Source organism: Cataglyphis hispanica, chromosome 1 (genome assembly GCF_021464435.1).
Source record: "Cataglyphis hispanica isolate Lineage 1 chromosome 1, ULB_Chis1_1.0, whole genome shotgun sequence".
Taxonomy (NCBI): Eukaryota; Metazoa; Arthropoda; class Insecta; order Hymenoptera; family Formicidae; genus Cataglyphis; species Cataglyphis hispanica.
In genome coordinates, this window is record NC_065954.1 from 11,433,138 (window position 1) to 11,452,043 (window position 18,906).

An 18,906-nucleotide genomic window follows, 5' to 3' on the forward strand; every position below is an offset into this window, starting at 1 on the left:
AAATCTCATTACAGTTATTGAAATATATACACGTTATATGAAATTAATTATATTAACAAACAATATAATTAATTCTAACATTGATAACAACAAAATAATTAATAATAATTAATGAAACTTACGGATCCTGCTTTTTGCTCTTCTATAATCTTTTTTACGTCAATTTGCTCCAATTTAGCGAAGGTTTCATTCTCGATCCCGCAATTCTCCTCGAAGTCGTCATTCACGGGCAAATCGCAACTCACTGCGACGTCGTTGCCCCATGGTCGCACCAGAGAGAACTTCTTCAAGTCTACTGGGCTAACTTGTCTGACATCTCTGTCCGATTCCGACAGTCTCTTCGCAGTAATATCAGAGCGTAGAGTTAGCGGCGATATAGCCCTCTTCTTGGTTAACATTTCCTTCGAATTCATTTTGCCGTTTTTCGATTCGTGACGCCTGTCATTTCTTAGACGCAACAGATCTTGATCCGGCAGCGAGGACACGCTCACCAGGATAACATCGTCTGAGTTTTCGTGAAACATCGAGATGTGTCGTTTTTTTAATAACTTGGAAAACGGCGGTTTCTTTTCCTCCGTCGGCGTCACGGGCGCCGACTTTGGCACGCGATTGTCCAAGGATTTAGATCTGCCGCCAATCTTCTCGTTCACAAATACATCGTCGTAATCGGGATCCATTGTCTCTTGATCGTTCGTGCCATGTCGGAGCCTCTGCAATCGCGTTGCCTTTCTACGCTTTTGGCTCATCAAATTGACAGGCAAACTTATCTTTCTCTCGGATCGTTGTCGTGGCGGCAACTTCGCGCCGGCTTCTCCGAGCTCTTCCTCGGCGCTTTTCAATGAGCTTCCGATATTTATGATATTTTCATTGGTCCTCGAGCTTAATCCTACAGGTGTCTTTGGTGCATGGCAAGGATTGAATCGCGCGTCCTTCGGAGTACACCCGCGCTCCAGCTTCGACGGTAGACTAGAGGTGATTCGATCGATCTGGCTCCTGATCGAATTCATCGGCAGGCAATTGCTGGGCTCGTCGTAGTCGGAACTCAGAGTGTCCGTCGTATGAAATCGACCACGCTTGCCGATGATGTCTTGTAGATTCTCCGGCAGACTGTCGCTCTTTCTGTTCTCCGGGATCACTCGATCGTGCGGCTCGTCGTAATCGGAGTTTAGTAGGCAGCGACAATCGTCGTCGACGAACAATCTGCCGTTTCTGCGATCTCGAAGATTCTCCTCGTCCTGAGGAGGCTCATGTTCGGTGGACGTTCGATCGGAATTCTCGCTGTCGGATAATCCGAATTCGTTCAGCAACTCCTTGTACTGTATCACTCTGACGTCATCGTCGCTACGCCGCGTGGCTTCCTTCTTCTTTTTCTCTTTGGTCAGTTCGCTGATCTCCTTGGCAATTATGCTATTAAATTCCGCGAGGATACTATTCGACCAATCGCCGATATCTTCGCCGCTTCTCGTCAACGAATTTTGTCTCCTTACAAAACTATGCAATCTCGTGGTGGCTGGCAAGGATCTCGGAGTGAATGATTCATTCGCGTAATTGGACGATTTTTCAGGCTGAGCCGAATACTTTGGTTCATCCGTGATGTGAAGCGAAGTCGTTGGAGCTGATTCAATGATCTCACCAATTTCCTCCTGAAAACAAATAAAAATTTAAGACGTTAAAAATGTTCCCTTGTCGGAAATAAGCTTTCAAGCATCAAGCAACATTATCTTTTTTTTCCTCAGTAAAATGTAATATAACTCGTGAAAATAACATCATCATATGCATCCATAACGAGTTAAATATCGTTAAAACATAGACTCTCGATCGAGGCTAAAGAGAAACTCGCAAAATCTTGTCGACGAGAGTAACCTTTGCGCGGATATTTCACGCGTACAGTTAGCCAGCGGAACGTATTTTTAAAATGGCGCATATAATGAAGCGGTTACACGAGAGAGGTTGGCAGTCCTTGATGCTCGTCATGCGAGATAAAATGAAGGAACCGACCAGCTGCCGCGACTTAAGACGAACCGATTTCAACGTGCATTTCTCTTTCTTTCTCTCATGCTTTCTCATTTTATTTAGTTATCAATCGCATCTTTATTCGTCTCCTCAAGTTTCAAAGCACTCTCACACGCTGTCATTCTGAATATAACATATACATCCTAATCAAGATTATGTGCTCATAATCAAAAATGTGCTGCACATAAAAAAGTTATATAAAATTAGCTTTTTAAAAGTACATTTAGTATATTTTAATAAATTAATTTACTTTGTATTATAAGATGTACAACATCAAGATGGTAAAATGCGCGTAATATAAAAAAAAAATTACATAAAATTAGCTATATAAAAAATATATAAAATTTTTTTCTGCACTCTTAAATATAAATATCAAAATAAAATTAATTAAATTTAATAATTCGAAAAGATTAAGAAGAAAACTACGGACTTATTTATATTATATTATATCTAATGTTTCACTTTGAAAATTTAATTGAGAATTTAATTATGATCAAAATATCTATAATGCAAAGAAATTAATATATTTTATATTTAATGTAAAAGCTATTCTATTAAAAGTTACAATCTCTCTACATATACATAACACGTAATTTTTTTCTTTAAAAATAATATGCTAAAGTATAAGCGTAGAATCTTCGAGCATCAAGCTTGACTAGCTCTCTTTCACTGCACAGGCGAGTTAAATTGAATTTGCATAAGTCCCTCGATGCAGTTCGACCCACGCGATCCCGATACGCACGAGACAGCCGCGACCGGACGAAACTGACTCTTTAGTCGACTCATATCGACGTATCAAATTATTCCGGATGGGAAGAATAAGCTTGATTAAAACGAGAAGGTAAATACGATTTGCGATCCAGTCGGGAAGTGACTCAATCAAAAAATAAATGAAAAAAAGGTAAGCGCTATTGAAAATCGAAGGATTAAAAATTACGGAAAAAATGAGTTTTTCAATCAAAGTCTTGCGAGCTAGGAAATAATGATGGAGACTCGGAAGAGCAAGAAGAGAGTCTTGGAACCGTAACTACCTCTGCGAACGAAATTTATAGACTGTCGTGCGTACGCAAAACCACCGTTGCACGCAGTTAGCTTAACCAGCGAGTTTAGCGAAACTCATCAAGACAGCGGTAACATGCACGACCGTCGTGTCCATCGTGTCGGCCGCGTAAGACGAAGAGCCGCCAAGATGAGACGGTAGAGGAGAATATATATTCAGCCGGTACGATTGCATCCAGCTGGACGATCAATCATCGCGCACGAGCTTCCCATTGTTCCTACGCGGGTGTTACATTGTGCGCCGCGGGCTAAATGCAGCCGGGCGCTGCGTGGGATATTGGGATATAACTGTCTCGAATATGTCAACTCGTTTATTATCGGCGACCAATCTCTCGCGGCTTTGATATACCTTGATCTTATCCACGAAGACCAGTCTATTCCAACAGGTTAATCCCGGCGTTGGTGGATACGCTCATAAAGCAATTAGGAACTCGTCTCGAGGATAATCCGACTGTAACCGTTAACACAATGAGCATATGTTTGAAAGCTTGACCTTTACACCTATAGTACCAATTTACCACGTGGGAGTGAATTACACGTGCCGTGAAATTTTGTAACTATTCACTCAAAACGTGAAAGAATTTTTCGCAATCTAAACATCTTCAAGTTTCTCTTCAAGATTTTGATAAAAAAAATTAGTTGCAGTCGCATTTGAAATTATTTACGATACGGGTAATATCGTCAAAGAGATCAAAGATAAAAAATTCAAAACGTATTATCATTAATTTAATAATGTTATTATAGATAGTGCAAAATTAGAAGACCAATTTTTAATCACCGTTTTATTCATCGAAAATTTATCATCGTTTGTATCTCATTATATGTCACGGATTATTTTTGAATGCATCTCACGCATCCTGACGGACGAGTTAACAAAACGATGACTCTCTTCGTCCATGTGGCCGATTGTTCACGCGAATCTTAATCGCCGTAATTGTTGATGGATCGAGTGCAACGTTTCCGTCGAAGGACGCGGAAGCGCGGGCGCGTGAATCGTCTTGATTGGAATCGCGTTTAATCTCCGCAGTATACCTACAATGGCACGGGGCCATCGGTGCGCAATCGCCATGTGCCATTCTAATATTCTTCATTCATAACGCCTCGGCCGGTACATTTATCAAGCCGATATTTATGTGAAAGCACGCACGTCGCGCTTCTAGCGGTGCACTTTCTTCCTGCTCGAGATAGCTCTTGTAGCACGAAATGATTAGACGCGAGCGCGTCTGGAAAATTTTCTCTCGCCTCCGCGTGGGCCGGCTGTCCGCTGATGATAACGACAATCAGCGAGATTGACGTTGCTAGAAAACAATAAATTAACTCGCCGGCCGCTGATATTGATAGTGAAAATTGTTCGGCTCTTATTATTTACGACTATCGTGTGAGCATAGATTTCACATCCTAAATAATGAATCGTTTAATTAATAAATATAATGCAAGAATAAACGCGACATGTAAATTTTAATTGTCTCGATTACTTGACAAATAAAATATTAAATAAATTTTCCCATAAAAATAAAATATAGAAATTATATATAGTATATAGAAAAATAAAATTTTTGCACATACAGAGACTGTACTGACAAGTGAAAACGCTCGTTAAAAGAAAGTCTCGACAGTTTTAACTTTTTTTTTTTTTAGACGACAAAATAAAGTTGCGTAGCGTATTTTCAGTTGTCAACAATAATTGCAGACTGCTAAATTATTCATCCGTCTGTCAAACCGTTAATTGACCAAATGAATTAATTAGCGAGTAATAACGCGGAAATGACTTCGCCGATTGCCAACACGCAATTTCACCGTGTGAAATACACGATCGCGCTTAATGTCCTCCTTAAAATGAGAAAAGTCGTTAACCAGTTCGGATAAGAAAAAATTTGGAAAAAATATCAGCGTCGTTCATTAAGCGAGGAAGCTTGTCGCACGTCAAAGTCGTCGATACATCCGCCAAGTATAGCCAGTGTCGACAGTTCCCGGTAGTGTGTGTAAATTTAAATTAATATTTAAATTAAAGGTAGTAAATCTTGACCTTTTTTTTCACTGAAGTAACGAACGAGATTTTAACATATATTTATTACACTGTTCACTCAATAGCTCATACTTTCTATACTTATACTTTTTCTTCTTCCATCAAGCGTAAAATCGTTACTTTTCGCATGTTATATAGACAATTATTTATACATCCTGCAAAAATAATTTTGTATATCATATTATTGTAAAAAAGAGAAAGAGAATTCTAGAATTCTAGACTTCAGTTAATATATTTATCTTAATGTATTTTTTTAAATAATCTATAGTTTTTAATATTTTAATGTCCATGAAAGTTGACTATTGACTATTTCTTCTAATATTACAAATAATATAAATAATTCAAATTAAATTTTTTTTATTTCAAATTATATTTTTTTCAGATTTAAAACATTTTCATAGATTTATACAAGATGTGCCAATAAAGATTTAAATTAAAAAGAGCAGATTTTGAATTTCTTGATACTCCATTCTAATTCTAATTGGATTGATTTCTCCATGTATATAATTGTGTATTATTTACAGAAAATGTTACCACGAAAAAACTCCATGAAATTATAAGCATATTTCATTCATATATAAATCATATAATTACCATAGATCATGTGACAGAGAGAGAGAATCTATATCACCTTGGAACGCGATAGTTTCAGCCATTGACTCAATACTAATTAAGCACCAGAGAAGCTTTAAGATAATTAATCGTTAAGGAAGCTTTAAGATTTGAGATAAAGAATGATCAAATCGAATTAAGATAATGTTTCAATTGTCACATAAATAACGACTCGTGTTCGAACAATAGATTGCATTTCATTTCAAAGAATCGATCTTAGTGAATCGACGATTTTCGCGCTCGCGCGTGCCATTTAATCTGCTCGCGATCATTGAACCGGTTAATTAATTGCGGTACTAATTAACACCAATTACTGCATAAATCAGATGAATTTCTACGGTAGATACAGACCGGCTTGAATCAAACTCAATCAGTCACGTGATGATCAGCAATATATAATATTGGCTTTCGCGCTGTTTGGTCCAGGAATTTATTTTTGCTTTTCTCGCCGCGATATATAGCATATAGTAAAAATACAATGTTAATTAATTGACTGCTCAATTACGTCCGCATCTAACGACATGTTAATAAGAGATATTATTATAGTATTAAATGCGTGAAATCTAAAATCAAAATGTCGAATAAAATCTGCGTGACCTATCGATCGAATGGAAATTGCTATTTGCACGTTCAACTCTCATTCCACTAATCCTATTTGATTTTCCCACATATACCATAAAAGATAACTTGGAAATTCCACTATTCAGCTCTTAATTAATTTTCCGCGACGATCGTAATATTTTATATCGTCGTATTACCGGCCTTGAATTTCCTATCTCGATTACCGATTACCTTTACATTGATATATATAAACTAACGGCAGAAGCAGACTTCATATTTCTTCATCATTTTTCATGATGTAAATTATAGAGAGTTCCGTTAACATTAAGAGAATATATTTTGAGCACGCATTTACGCAGTCGATATTTCTACTGTCAAATATTTACATAACTGATATTATATCACATTTTCAATATATATTTTTTCCATTTATCACTTTTCTTTATCTCCGAACTTCTGCTCCATTTTGCGAACATTACTAATCATCGCAGTGCGATGACTATTCTCCGATAAACCACATGTTTCCATGTTTCTGTCCAATCGATCGTAAACGAAAGGTGTCGCGCGCGCGAGATCGGAATCCAACCGATCTTCATTGGCGCGTGGAACGTGCGTGTCGTGATGCCAAGGATCTCAAGTGTCTTGTACATACGCGTCCACGATGCACGAGGTCTTATTTGTCTGCACCGAAGGATCGCCTCGTATATTTCTCGACGGTCACGAAATGACGAATTCCCGCTGGCAACGGGTTTCAGCACTTATTACAAAGTGCTAACGACAACTGTAATTTCATCCAATTATGTAGTTACATGAGTTGTCCTAGAACTACTAGATGTTTTTTTTTTTTTTTCCAATCACGGATGCTAGAGAAAAGACTACAAGAATAATAGCGATTTAACAATAAGGTATTAAAAGTTGCATAAGAAATTAAATAGTAAATTCTTCCAGCATTTGCGCTGAGAAAAAATATGCGCATCTTTAAATTTATTGTAAAATGTAAAAGGATAGCCAAGGCGCATTATAAAATAAATTGTGTGTGTGTATGAAATTGCTAATATATATATTTAATAATGTAAAAGATACATGCGCGTGCGTCTCGTAGATCTAGCCAGATCGTTCCAAAACTGAAAAAACTGAAAGATATAAAGGCGATCAGATATACGTTAATATCAAATTTAACTATCCACTTTTCTATGTAAACTTTCAGTTCAGCGACTAGAAAATCATCCGAACATCATTATCTCGTGTACACGTCCGTCTATTTTGTCGAACAATGTTTTCGAGCGTACATCGATTAAGGTCAACGTCTGATCGCCAGCTGACATTAAAATCGCGAATAATCGATTAATTGCAAAAACTGTCTATCAACATTTATTCGATGCGCCATAATTCATTTAAGAATTATCGCAGATATTTTTGAGTGCCAAGAACGGGTATTTATCGGAAAATTAATTGCGCCCCTCCTTTTGCTAATAACGTTCAACTCGAAAGCCATGACACACCGCGTCGCGCTAGAAACATGGTGCGTAATGTGACAAGGAGTCTCGTAATTCTCTCACGCATGTACATATCATACGTCACGAGTTTGATCGCGCGTTACAAGTAAATGTAAAACTAGATTTATGCGTTAACGCGCATATCTCGTTATTTATTTCGCGCGAGAGAGATCTGGTCTCTTACTTTCCACTTTATATCAATACGCTTCTCTGCACGTCGGCATACGTAACCGGATTTTTATCACGAAAACTCTTTCTCCGCTACATATATATATATATAATCGCATTATAAATCCGTCCTCCGTTAGATTGACGCATAAATAATGCCAGTTTCAAACGCTAAGCAAATACGTTTCGTAATACGTATAACTCGAACATGCTTTTGTGCAATCATAAATTTGCCCGCGAATAACATAGCGGCAAATAAACAGGAAATATACTAACAGTAATATAATTAAAATATTTCGAGTGATATATTATACATGCAATCTAATAGTAATAGAAGAGAATATATACAAATAATAATTACACTGTGATACACTGTGATATTAGATATAAAAACACATAATGTGCTCTATATGGATTAATTATGGAGTAAAAAATTAATTATTGAGAAAAGAATTTAATCAGAGAATTTTGTTACTCGATTATTCAACGTCATAAGTAATTATATTCTTTATATACAGATTATATCTCATTTGTAATTTTAAATCGCGATTTATCTCTACAGAAAAGAGCTTCTCATAATACGTCGCCTAAATCTAATCATTAAGGAAGCAATCGATAAGATATTCAAGAGTTATGCAAGTCGTAAAAGCACCGCAATCGAAATACAAGTGGAGATTCGTCGGTGTGCTTTCTAAGAGTCGATGGCACGAGTGTCAACGTTTATTGCAACCGGTCTAGCAATAAAATATCGCTATTCCTCGTTGTTAATACTGGCGGAAGTTTATACAATATTTTTTTCGCCTCGCGGGCTCATCCGATTGAAAGCGTTAATATAAAAAAGGGAAAAAAAAGAGAGAAAAAAGAGAAAGGTGAAGAAGAGGCAAATGGACGCGCAGATCGAGAAATTTCAGTCATTTCATCAAGTTCATTTGAGAGAATCGCTCCAAGGCTTTTCTTCTTCAAGCAAACTCGCGAATCCTGGTCGACCGCGTTTACCTCGTTCAGGAAACAGATATTCGTTCCGTTGTTATTATGTAAATCGCGCAATGTAATTATTTCTAATTCAATGATGGATGAATACCAATTTGCTCGTAAATCATAAAATGATTTAGTGATTACTCTGATTTTAAAATATTAATACACATAATATACATATTAACGCATAATCATCCTTTGCTTGATTTATAACATTGCTTGGTTCGTAACATTGATCGATGCTATCTGGGTTAAAACGAAATATTAATGAACGATGAGTTGGCCATCGATAATGACGGGAAATCAAGATGCATCGAAATGCATTCAGCGCATCCCAAACACTTTCCCGTCATCGGGAATCAAGAACGATGGATCGAACGGCGTGTCGGCCCGGTCATTACACGGGTAGTGAAGGGTCGGGCGATCTTGCGAAGGCTCTTCAGCTTTCTATCGGCCATCCACGGAAATTACACGTTGTATTCCCTTGTGATACGAGGTACGCCGGGTATAATCGCGTTACGCTTCTGCTCCGACATCAAGAGAACCATTACCAGCAACTGTGCGTTCTCGAAAAGACTCGCCGACCGCGATTCATTGAAATCAATCCTCACTTCGTGTCGATTGACGTTTCATTTAGAAGTGTGACAGATCTTTTTTTTTCATTTACTTTGATTTATAAAATATCATCTCAGAAAGGTCATATCAGAAAGGTCATCGTTTATATGGCTTTTTTTAAAGAGATAAAATACGAATTTTTTCCCTTTCTCATAGCCTTTCCTAAAATCTTCCCTAAAAATCTCGATTAGGAAAAAATCAAAATATAGCTTTAAAGTTGACAAAGATAATAAAAATTACGAAAAAGCCCGAAAATTCTCCGTCAAATTACCATTTACAATTTATATATATATATATATATATATATATATATATATATATATATTTGTTAAAAATTTTAATTTTCGTAATATTTTGAGAATAAAACCGTGGGAGAGAGAGAGAGAGAGAGAGAGAAATCATGTAATTTATATCTAATGTTAGAAACCGGAAAACCGAAACAGGATGTAGAAAATTTACATTGACAGAAAATAATAAACGCAAGAAGCATCCTGATGATGCGATGCAAAAATTCGCGAGTGCAGCGGTCAGACGGCGCATCTGGAAGCAATGACTTCGCGTATGCAAATCGCGAACACAACTTTATTGCGGCGATCGAATAACGATCTCTCTCGCCGGCGGTTTATGTCCGTTTCTTGCGGCGACGGGGTTAAATGCGAAGACGATTCTCTTCCGCTCGACGCCCCTTTTGTCGAGCGCGCTATTCGCCGTGAAAGTGCATCGCGCTCGATGCACGCATGGAACGTCGTCGCACGTATTAACGGGTCACGCATCACGCGTGTGAGAAACGGTACCTTAGGTACTTGCGGACGCACCGCCGATGTGTCGTCTCGCGTGTATAAACCCTCGTTAAAAACTCTCGCGCGATTTCTTGCGTCATGCCACGTCCAGGGCGTTGCGCGAATCGCAAAAAATTATATCCACCGTGTCATGTAAAATGTATGTGTGATCGTTTTGTCGCTATGGTTGCCAACGAACATACCGTATTCCTCGCTTCGTACATTTGTGGATTAAATTAAATCCATGTTTTATGTGTAAATATATCGAATTAATCATGATTTACGTTTAAATATAATAAAAATCGTAAAATCAATATTTATAATTATTATATTAAATTACGATATTTGTTTACAATTTTGTAATTATTTAATAGCAATCTAATAAATACTAATTTCATTATAAAAAGATTATTAAGATCGGCTTTTCAATATCTCAATTACCCTGGTGATCGTAATCAAAGAATTAAATCTTCAATGTTTATGAATATATAATTTTTAGTACATATGTGTGACTCTATATTTTTTTAAATAAAAGAATTAATTATTTACATTGGCAAATTGAATGCAGCGATCAATTTTCTACGGAGTTCTCCAATATAATATCCGTTCAACACGTTGTAATAAAAATTTAAGCTGACCTCACGAACAAACTTAAAACGAGATTCTTCAAAAAAAAAAAAAAAATTAATAAATAAAAACAAGTGGCCAAAAAAATTTAATTTTATTAATATCTCTGAAAAATTCACTCGAAATTGAAACGAGATGCAGTTATTTCGCGATTGCTTTAATGAATGTTTAATCGCATTCATATATAAGTGGCAAAGATTTTTAAAATTTTGAAACGATAATAAAAATTGTGATAATAAAAATTCATTCCTTCTCTCATCAGCCAGCGAGTCTTTTTACGGAAAGATCAAAGATTCCGAGGTGCATCCTCGGCTTTCATGTGTGGCTATCAGCGAATCAAGGCCAGGTGCTTCATCGCCAAATTATAAAGCCTCTTAAGGCCCGTCATAACGTTCCCGATGGCAAAGATAAAACCATCAAAAACAGAGCAATAAGTGTTGGCGCACTCATGAACACGTGACCGATAAAGCAGGAAAAGTAGCTCGATCGCCAAACTCTTCGGCCATCGTTTGGAAATTTCTTCGCTTCCGTGATATTAAGATTATTAGCAACTTTCTCCGATAATTGAACCGAGAATTGAGGCAAATCGATAACGCGTGGAAATCTGTCCGCGTTCGTATCAGAAATGGAAAATCAATTATATATATACGTTAATAGAAAATTATAATATTAATAACATGCTTTACAACAGTATTTATGTCTCATTATCATAATCCAGAGTAACGTGAAAAGCGTAAAGATTTGCTCGCATTCGATAGAAATAGACAATTATATTTTTAATGATATTATAATAAAAGAGCAATGTATGAAAACATATTCGAGAGCGAAAGATATAGGGAAAATTTACATTAATGGAAAATGATAATGACGCTAATTTTTTAAATCTCATAGTGCGGACGATCGAGAATGCCGGCGGACGATAAAGAGTCCCGCACACGTTTTTCAAGCGATTTCTAAACACGATCTAGCTCCGTCTTATTTTTCTACGTCTACAATTGCAAGATCGCGGCCCTCGGAATGGAAACCAGCCTGGGAAAAAGTAGGGAATGCAGCGTTCTAAATCCGTGACGTCAACCGGCAAGAACTTGGCCGGTTTTAATTGGCTTAATGAGTTACAACGTCGGGCAAACCACGACCTCCTAATGTTCCAAACTATTCTAAGCCAAACCAGCGGGCCCTTCTCGCGGTTTCTGTCGCTGACATTATTCCCGCGATCATAACCCGAAACTTCGTCGACACCTACAAAATCGTCCCACGCTCGTCCAATATTCGGGCAAAATTTGAATATTATTTGGTAATTACATTGAAATGACAAAACGAAAACCGATCGATGACTCGTCGAATTTTCGACGGGGCGTCGAATTGTTTCGATCAATGACGTTGCCGTAAGATAAAAAAATTAATATTTCTCTTCTCAATTTATCATTCGCCCACCTTTCCTCCCTCTCCTCTCTCCTCTCGTACATATTACTTATATGATATATTACAAAACGGACATGCGCCCGTGATTTCGATGCTGGTCACGTGCACACACGTCACTATACACACACGTGCATTTTTAAGGCCCACCCAATACCTCGTACCTGTCGTATGTACACGCAAGGCATTCATATATTATTCGAGGACACGTGCATCATTTCCTTGTGCCATCTACTTGCCGACAAGTCGCAAAGTTACCGCTGATCGAGCGCACCTGCCGGCTATTCGTCGCTTCGCGATAAATGTCGGTACGCTCTCAATCGTAATAATATATTTCGCCAGGTATCCTTAACACGTTTAATGTCACTCGAATTCTAACACAAAAAAAAAAAAAAATTTTCGCCGAAAGCTGATATACATCCAACGTTGCGCTACATAAATTTTTTAAAGATCTAATTGTGTAATATCTCGTTTATATTTATCTGCTTTTTATAATAGTGATATGATAGCGTATAATTTCTTAAATGTAGTCAGATAATTTTTATACATAAGTGCTCTTATCAGTGATTATCACACGTTCATATTCTACTATTCTATAGTACGAAGAACAAATGTTTTTACATCTATCTCAAGCCAAAAAATTCTTATGAAAGCGAAATAGAAACAGAAATATTTGAAGGACTTTCAACAAGAAATTTGTGTGTTTTTCAATTTTATTCCGTTTCTAATTTCGTTACAAGGAGAAGAGACGACAGGCGGATAGCTAAATCGGCCACCGTGTATCGTGATCGCCTCTCACTCCTTTCGAGAAACTGGAATCACGAAGGACAAGATTTATGTCGTTCGCCTCCGCAACAACCGCCTATGAAACCAAACCGAACCGCGGTTAAATCGATGTTCACCTTTAATTGGCGATCGCGCGCGTTATAGACGAATCACGACATATCCGAGCTCTCTCCCGCGGCATCGCATTTTACCGGGAAAGCCGACATTTTTAATGTATTCATAAAGAGTGACATTCTACGAGCACGATTCTCAACAATGACAATTCTTCAGATTTTTCTTAATATTATTTTATAAGCTGAATCAAATAGAATCAAGTATAAAATGTCGAATAAGATTATAAAATAAAAAAAGAGAATAAAATAAAAGAGATATTATTGCAAAATATATATCACTGTCAAATAAAAACACATTGTCAGTTTTACATTTCTTTCTTCGGTGATAAAATGTGTGCATTTCGTGTTTCCTACATTTGCATTGAATAAGATTTCTCCTATTAATGCATGTAACAGAAAGCATTTTCTCAGATGCTCTCAGATGCGACACATAGTGCAGCTATATAATTAAAACGTCGTAAAGCCGAGTCGCTATACAAGCCGCTTGGATTATTCCGCAATTACGAGGAGAACCGATTTAATCGCGAGATGCGTACATTGCTAATAAATTCATTTCGAGCTCACATCGGATGTGAAGGAGCGGCGACAAATCGAGATTCGCGGGCGATAGCGCGATCTCTCGAAGCACGTGGCGAGACGTAAACCAGGTGCGAGCCGCGAAACTATTAAACGATGCTTCGTTTAAGCAAAGAAACGTGCGTACTATGCGCGTAGAGAGGCAATTCGCGTGCCGGTAATTTAAACGCTAAATAGATAACCAAACAGCGAAACGTGCGGTCGTCTCGCATATGAAAGATAATATCTTTCACATCTCCATTGGAATTATCCGCGCGGGTGCTTCGAACTCGAGAACCTATCATCACTCACTTTGCGGATTATTGGATATTCGAAATCAGATGTATCAACGAAAAATGACATTTGCGCCTTTTCTTTCTCAAGTGAAATTTTACCAAGCACTGAATCTTTGCCTTTTTATGTTGGAACGACAGTAGGGCATGTGTTTTATTTAATAATTATATATATATGTATATATTATTAAATAAAAAAAATATATATATTCAAAATCTAATTATACAAATATATATTTTATTAAATAAAAAAAGAAATAAAAGTGTGAACAATTATTCTTAAAATATCTTTGTAAAATGTGTAATTGTGAAAATTTGTTCAAATAAAGTTAGTTAGACAATGTCCAACAAATAAAAATATACTTATGTGAAAAAGTTCTCATCGAAAGAGTTTATATACTTGTATCTCAATTTTGTTTGCATATCATATCTCAATACTTTTTGCATATCTTTTCATTTGTGATATCTTTGCGATATCTTCTGATAATTTATATATCTGTATACGTTACGTGCTATTATTTATTTGGTATACATAATTGTATATAAGTATACCTAAATGCCTCCAATCTTTCTGTTAAATAATCTCGATATATATGAAATCTCTTCTCCACATATTTTTATAAATTGCACAATATATTAATATATATATATATATATATATATATATATATATATATATATGTATAAATCTACGATAAAAATATATGGTTCAAGCAAATTCTTTTGATTTTGTGGATCAAGGCAAAATTTTATAAATCTCTCAAATGTTTAATCTAATTATTTCCAGTTAATATCACAGGACATCAAAGTAACATATAATAATACTTAAGAGATAAAATGTAATTCACGCTGCAAATAAGTTGGTCAGTAAATACGTTATTCGAAACGACAGATCACGTAACGCGACGTAAGAATACGATAAGCTTCTTGGCGAGAAATTTATTTTGCACCTTCGCACACGTAATCGCACAGCTGACGCACTTATTCATTTTACTCACCTATATATATACATGGGCGTTATCACGCGCTGACGAACGCGAATGACTTACGAACACCGAGCGTCATTACTGAATCTGTACGTCATTAGACGAAAAGCACACGGTTCTATACTCCCGCTCGATGCACACATTAACAGTCGAACGATACCGACACGTTTGGTACGCGCGCTCGATCGTGCAACAGCAGCGTGATCTTCGACGATCGGGACGCGAGTGCGTGCCGCGTTCGAGCGTGTACGCACGATCACTATTCAAGGATCACCAGGTGACACCGATCGGTCCAATGCTGCGCGCCGCTAGTTCCATTTTTATCGTGAACATCGTTCCAATGACTAAAATTTTCCGATTCTGATTGGAAAAATTCCAGAATAGAGTTTATCGATCAAACAGTTCTCGTAATTTACGTTATAAGTTATACGTAATTAGTTGCATAAAATTCCAAATTTGCGAAATAAAAATACATATTCTAATGCGCTAATCGTAGTCAAAACTGCACTAAACTATGCAAAAAAATGAAGAAAAGGACTTTACATTTTTATATAAGCTATACTTATAAATTTGTCTATGAAAAAGTTTCTGAGTTTATATATGCTATTTTTCCTTTATTTGGCATATTTCGTTGACAATCGAAGATTCCTATCAAGGCTCCTATCGATATCGCCAGTTTACACTGACCCGACGGTATATGGGAAGTCGCGGCGTATCGATCGTGTCGCGATTCCAGTCGCGGGGACGCGACTAATGTTTAAACATGATACTGCAAAGTGGATAATGAAGTATGATTACACGTCAAAGATCACCGCGGCCTTGGACGCGCGAGGTCTTCGCGAACAACGACGAGAAATGCACACACGAATTTACTTATACACACCTGACACGTTAAACACCGGGATGTACATAAAGTCACGGATGGGACCCTAAATCATCACCACGTCGTCGTCATCGAGGCGCGTCATTAATTTTTCCGAGCGCGATCATAAATTACCGTTTAACGAGCGTGCTCCAGGATCGCGTCGAATCGCTCCGAGGCCGATTCATCGTTGACGTTGCGTCGTCGATTCTTAATTACGTACGCGAAGATGATCCACGATTATCAACTTTTAGCGAAATGCGTGAACTTTGTATGGAGAGTGCACAGAGACGTCTTCTCCGTCGCCGCAAAGTTACGTGCAATCGCATGCGTTGCACTACCGAGTATGGGCACGCATGCATGTGCACGCGTGCGATACAGGCGTGGGGACTGTCTCGTTATTGAATGGCTGACAGCTGGTCGAGCTGTTACGCGCGAGCGGAGAAACCGAGAAGAGAAATGCGCGGGGCGCGGCACGACTTCGCTCAGTTTCACCCTTTGACGTTAATGCGTATCGCTAACGCGCTTGCAAATAGTCGCAAGCACGTGGCTGTAACGCGTTACCTACTAACTATCACTTTGTTTAATTGAACGGTATCGCGAGGCGTGTTCAGATGAACTGAATTGCATCGCTTTTAGCTTAATAGAAATTTAATTCGAGGTTTACCGAGCTATTGGATAGATTAATAGATAGACAAGTCTCTCTCTCTCTCTCTCTTTCTTTCGCAAGAATCTTTAATAAGAAATTCTAGAAATGTATTAGACGCATGATTAGAAGTGCGAGAAATCGATTTAATAAAAATTATATCAAAGATACGATATTAATATAAAATAATGTTAATGATGAATAATGATTGATAATATTGATGAAAAAGATAACTATAATATTATTATAATAATAGTAAAGATTTTTCAGTAGTAGAAAATCTTGATAATAAGCGTCTAATGATTCTGTTTGCAAAAAAAAAAATAAAAGATTGAAGAGGTAGATTAATTAATACAATATGGGACTTGAAAATGTGAGAGGTATATTCTGATTATAATGATTCGCGTTTTTCATTTTCGTCGCCGACTACTATAACTATTAACCGAGATGCCGTAATTTTCAGATGAGTCCCGAGTCATCAATTGCACAAGATAAAGGCGGAACGGTGGCCGATGCAGCCGCGCACTATCACGCCAATGTACACGCGCAACATTGGCCGATTCTCTTAATTTTCTCTTGCGTGAAGATACCAGTTAACCGCCGTTTAAAACAATGATCGCCCTGTTTCATATAAACGATTCTTGGTGCTTTACAGCAAACACATTTTTGTGGAAGTTCGCTACCTGAAACTTTACTAATGAATATTGTAAACGCGAATCTCTTTAATCGGATTATCGTTTAATCCCCTCAAAATGATCGGATCTTGTTTAAATCCGAGTAATAATAATCATTATCGAGTCTGCGATCGCATCGCTCAGCATCGTTACTTTATTTAAGTCGACTTAAATTTTGTCAATTCTTTCTCATTTCTGAATTATTCAATTTTTAAATAAAATATTGAGATAAATGTATACGCTACATAAATTATGATTTTCCATACGTATAATTATTAATGGATGACGGCTCGCCTCTCCTTTATATTTTTGAATTAAATAACTAACAAATATACCTATCCTTCATGACGGAAGTTCAGCCGAGAGAATTCATTCAAAATGGCAGGCCATTAAGCGCGAAACACTTGAATCAGACAGCCCACACGAGAAAATCCTTGTTGCTCTCATCAAACTTTATAATTATAATGTCCGTCGGCCTCGAACTACATCGCGCCTATGCTTATCGCTCCCCCTTTAATTAACTCAGCACAGCATCTGTCTTCGGACAAATCAATAAACGTTTTACAGTAAATAACGTTCTCGTGGATCTCATCGATCACGCGGCTTCGCGTGCACGAGTGAACTATCGTGAATTCCGCCTCGAGTCGCTGGGGAACGGGATCGCGATCGCCCTTTCTTCGCGATCGTTTCGTTCGTGAAAACAATCTGAATGCACCGACCTGGTATGCGCCCCCATAAATTGATTCCGCGAAGACTGTCCCGTAAAGTCGCGCATTCAGCACCGGGCCATGTCACGAATCCAATTATCAGCCACTGGAAATTCCACTCGAATAAAGTGAAAGTATACGCTGCTTGAAACGGCTACTATAACATTGCTATTGAAATCTCGAGTCATATGCCACTCGTATCCCTAATTACTGGATATTTTATTCGCATGAAGGCACGCAATTTATCGCATACGGCTTCCGTTTTAGCGCAACTTGTTCAGTTTCGAAATATTTCCCTCGCATGTTGGACTTTGCAACATTTCTAACAACGTAATGCAATTTTAAAATTTAATGCAAAATATTATTATCGAATTTAATATAATATAATGAAATATTCTTATAAAAAAAATTCAAATATACATATAATATATGTATATAAGATATAGACGTAATAAGTATTTAATTTTCCCTCCCCTATTTCTCTTTCTCTCTTTCGATCGCGATATATTGATATCCTGACTATAATCACGTGTCACGTATCTGATATAATCTTCGGCGTTGACTTCTCGCGTGCAATAAATTTCATCCACGGCTGCTTTGAGAAGCCGATCGCATCTTTGTGGGATTAGCAAATTACGACTTCTCACAATGGCGCGACAGCTGGATTTTTTTCGTTTAATTGCCACAACGACGAAGATATATATTAGAACGAGTTCGTTTATACCGGTTTCACGGCCACCGCCGGTTGAATTGGAGAAAAGGACGATAAAGGGCGGGCAAGACGCGCGTCCTTTTATCGCGGCGTCAGTTAGGCCGTATTTCACGCGATATCGAAGACTCCAATCTTGCCATCAACGTAAGTGGCAAGGACTTAACTCTCGGGAAAATAAAAATTTCCTCGATAAGACCGCCTCGGAACGACACTCGTGAATTT

The 18,906-nt window shown here is 37.5% G+C and overlaps 1 protein-coding gene across 2 annotated transcripts in view; it reads right to left on the reverse strand.

The window, feature by feature from the left end:
- LOC126849353 (uncharacterized) overlaps positions 1 to 18,906 on the reverse strand; it is a 202,239-nt gene that overhangs the window by 130,817 nt on the left and 52,516 nt on the right. For both annotated transcript variants that reach the window (XM_050591114.1, XM_050591105.1), the window contains exon 3: positions 123 to 1,643. In XM_050591114.1, coding sequence (XP_050447071.1) covers positions 123 to 1,643 — 1,521 coding nt within the window. The remainder of the gene's footprint in view (positions 1 to 122; positions 1,644 to 18,906) is intronic.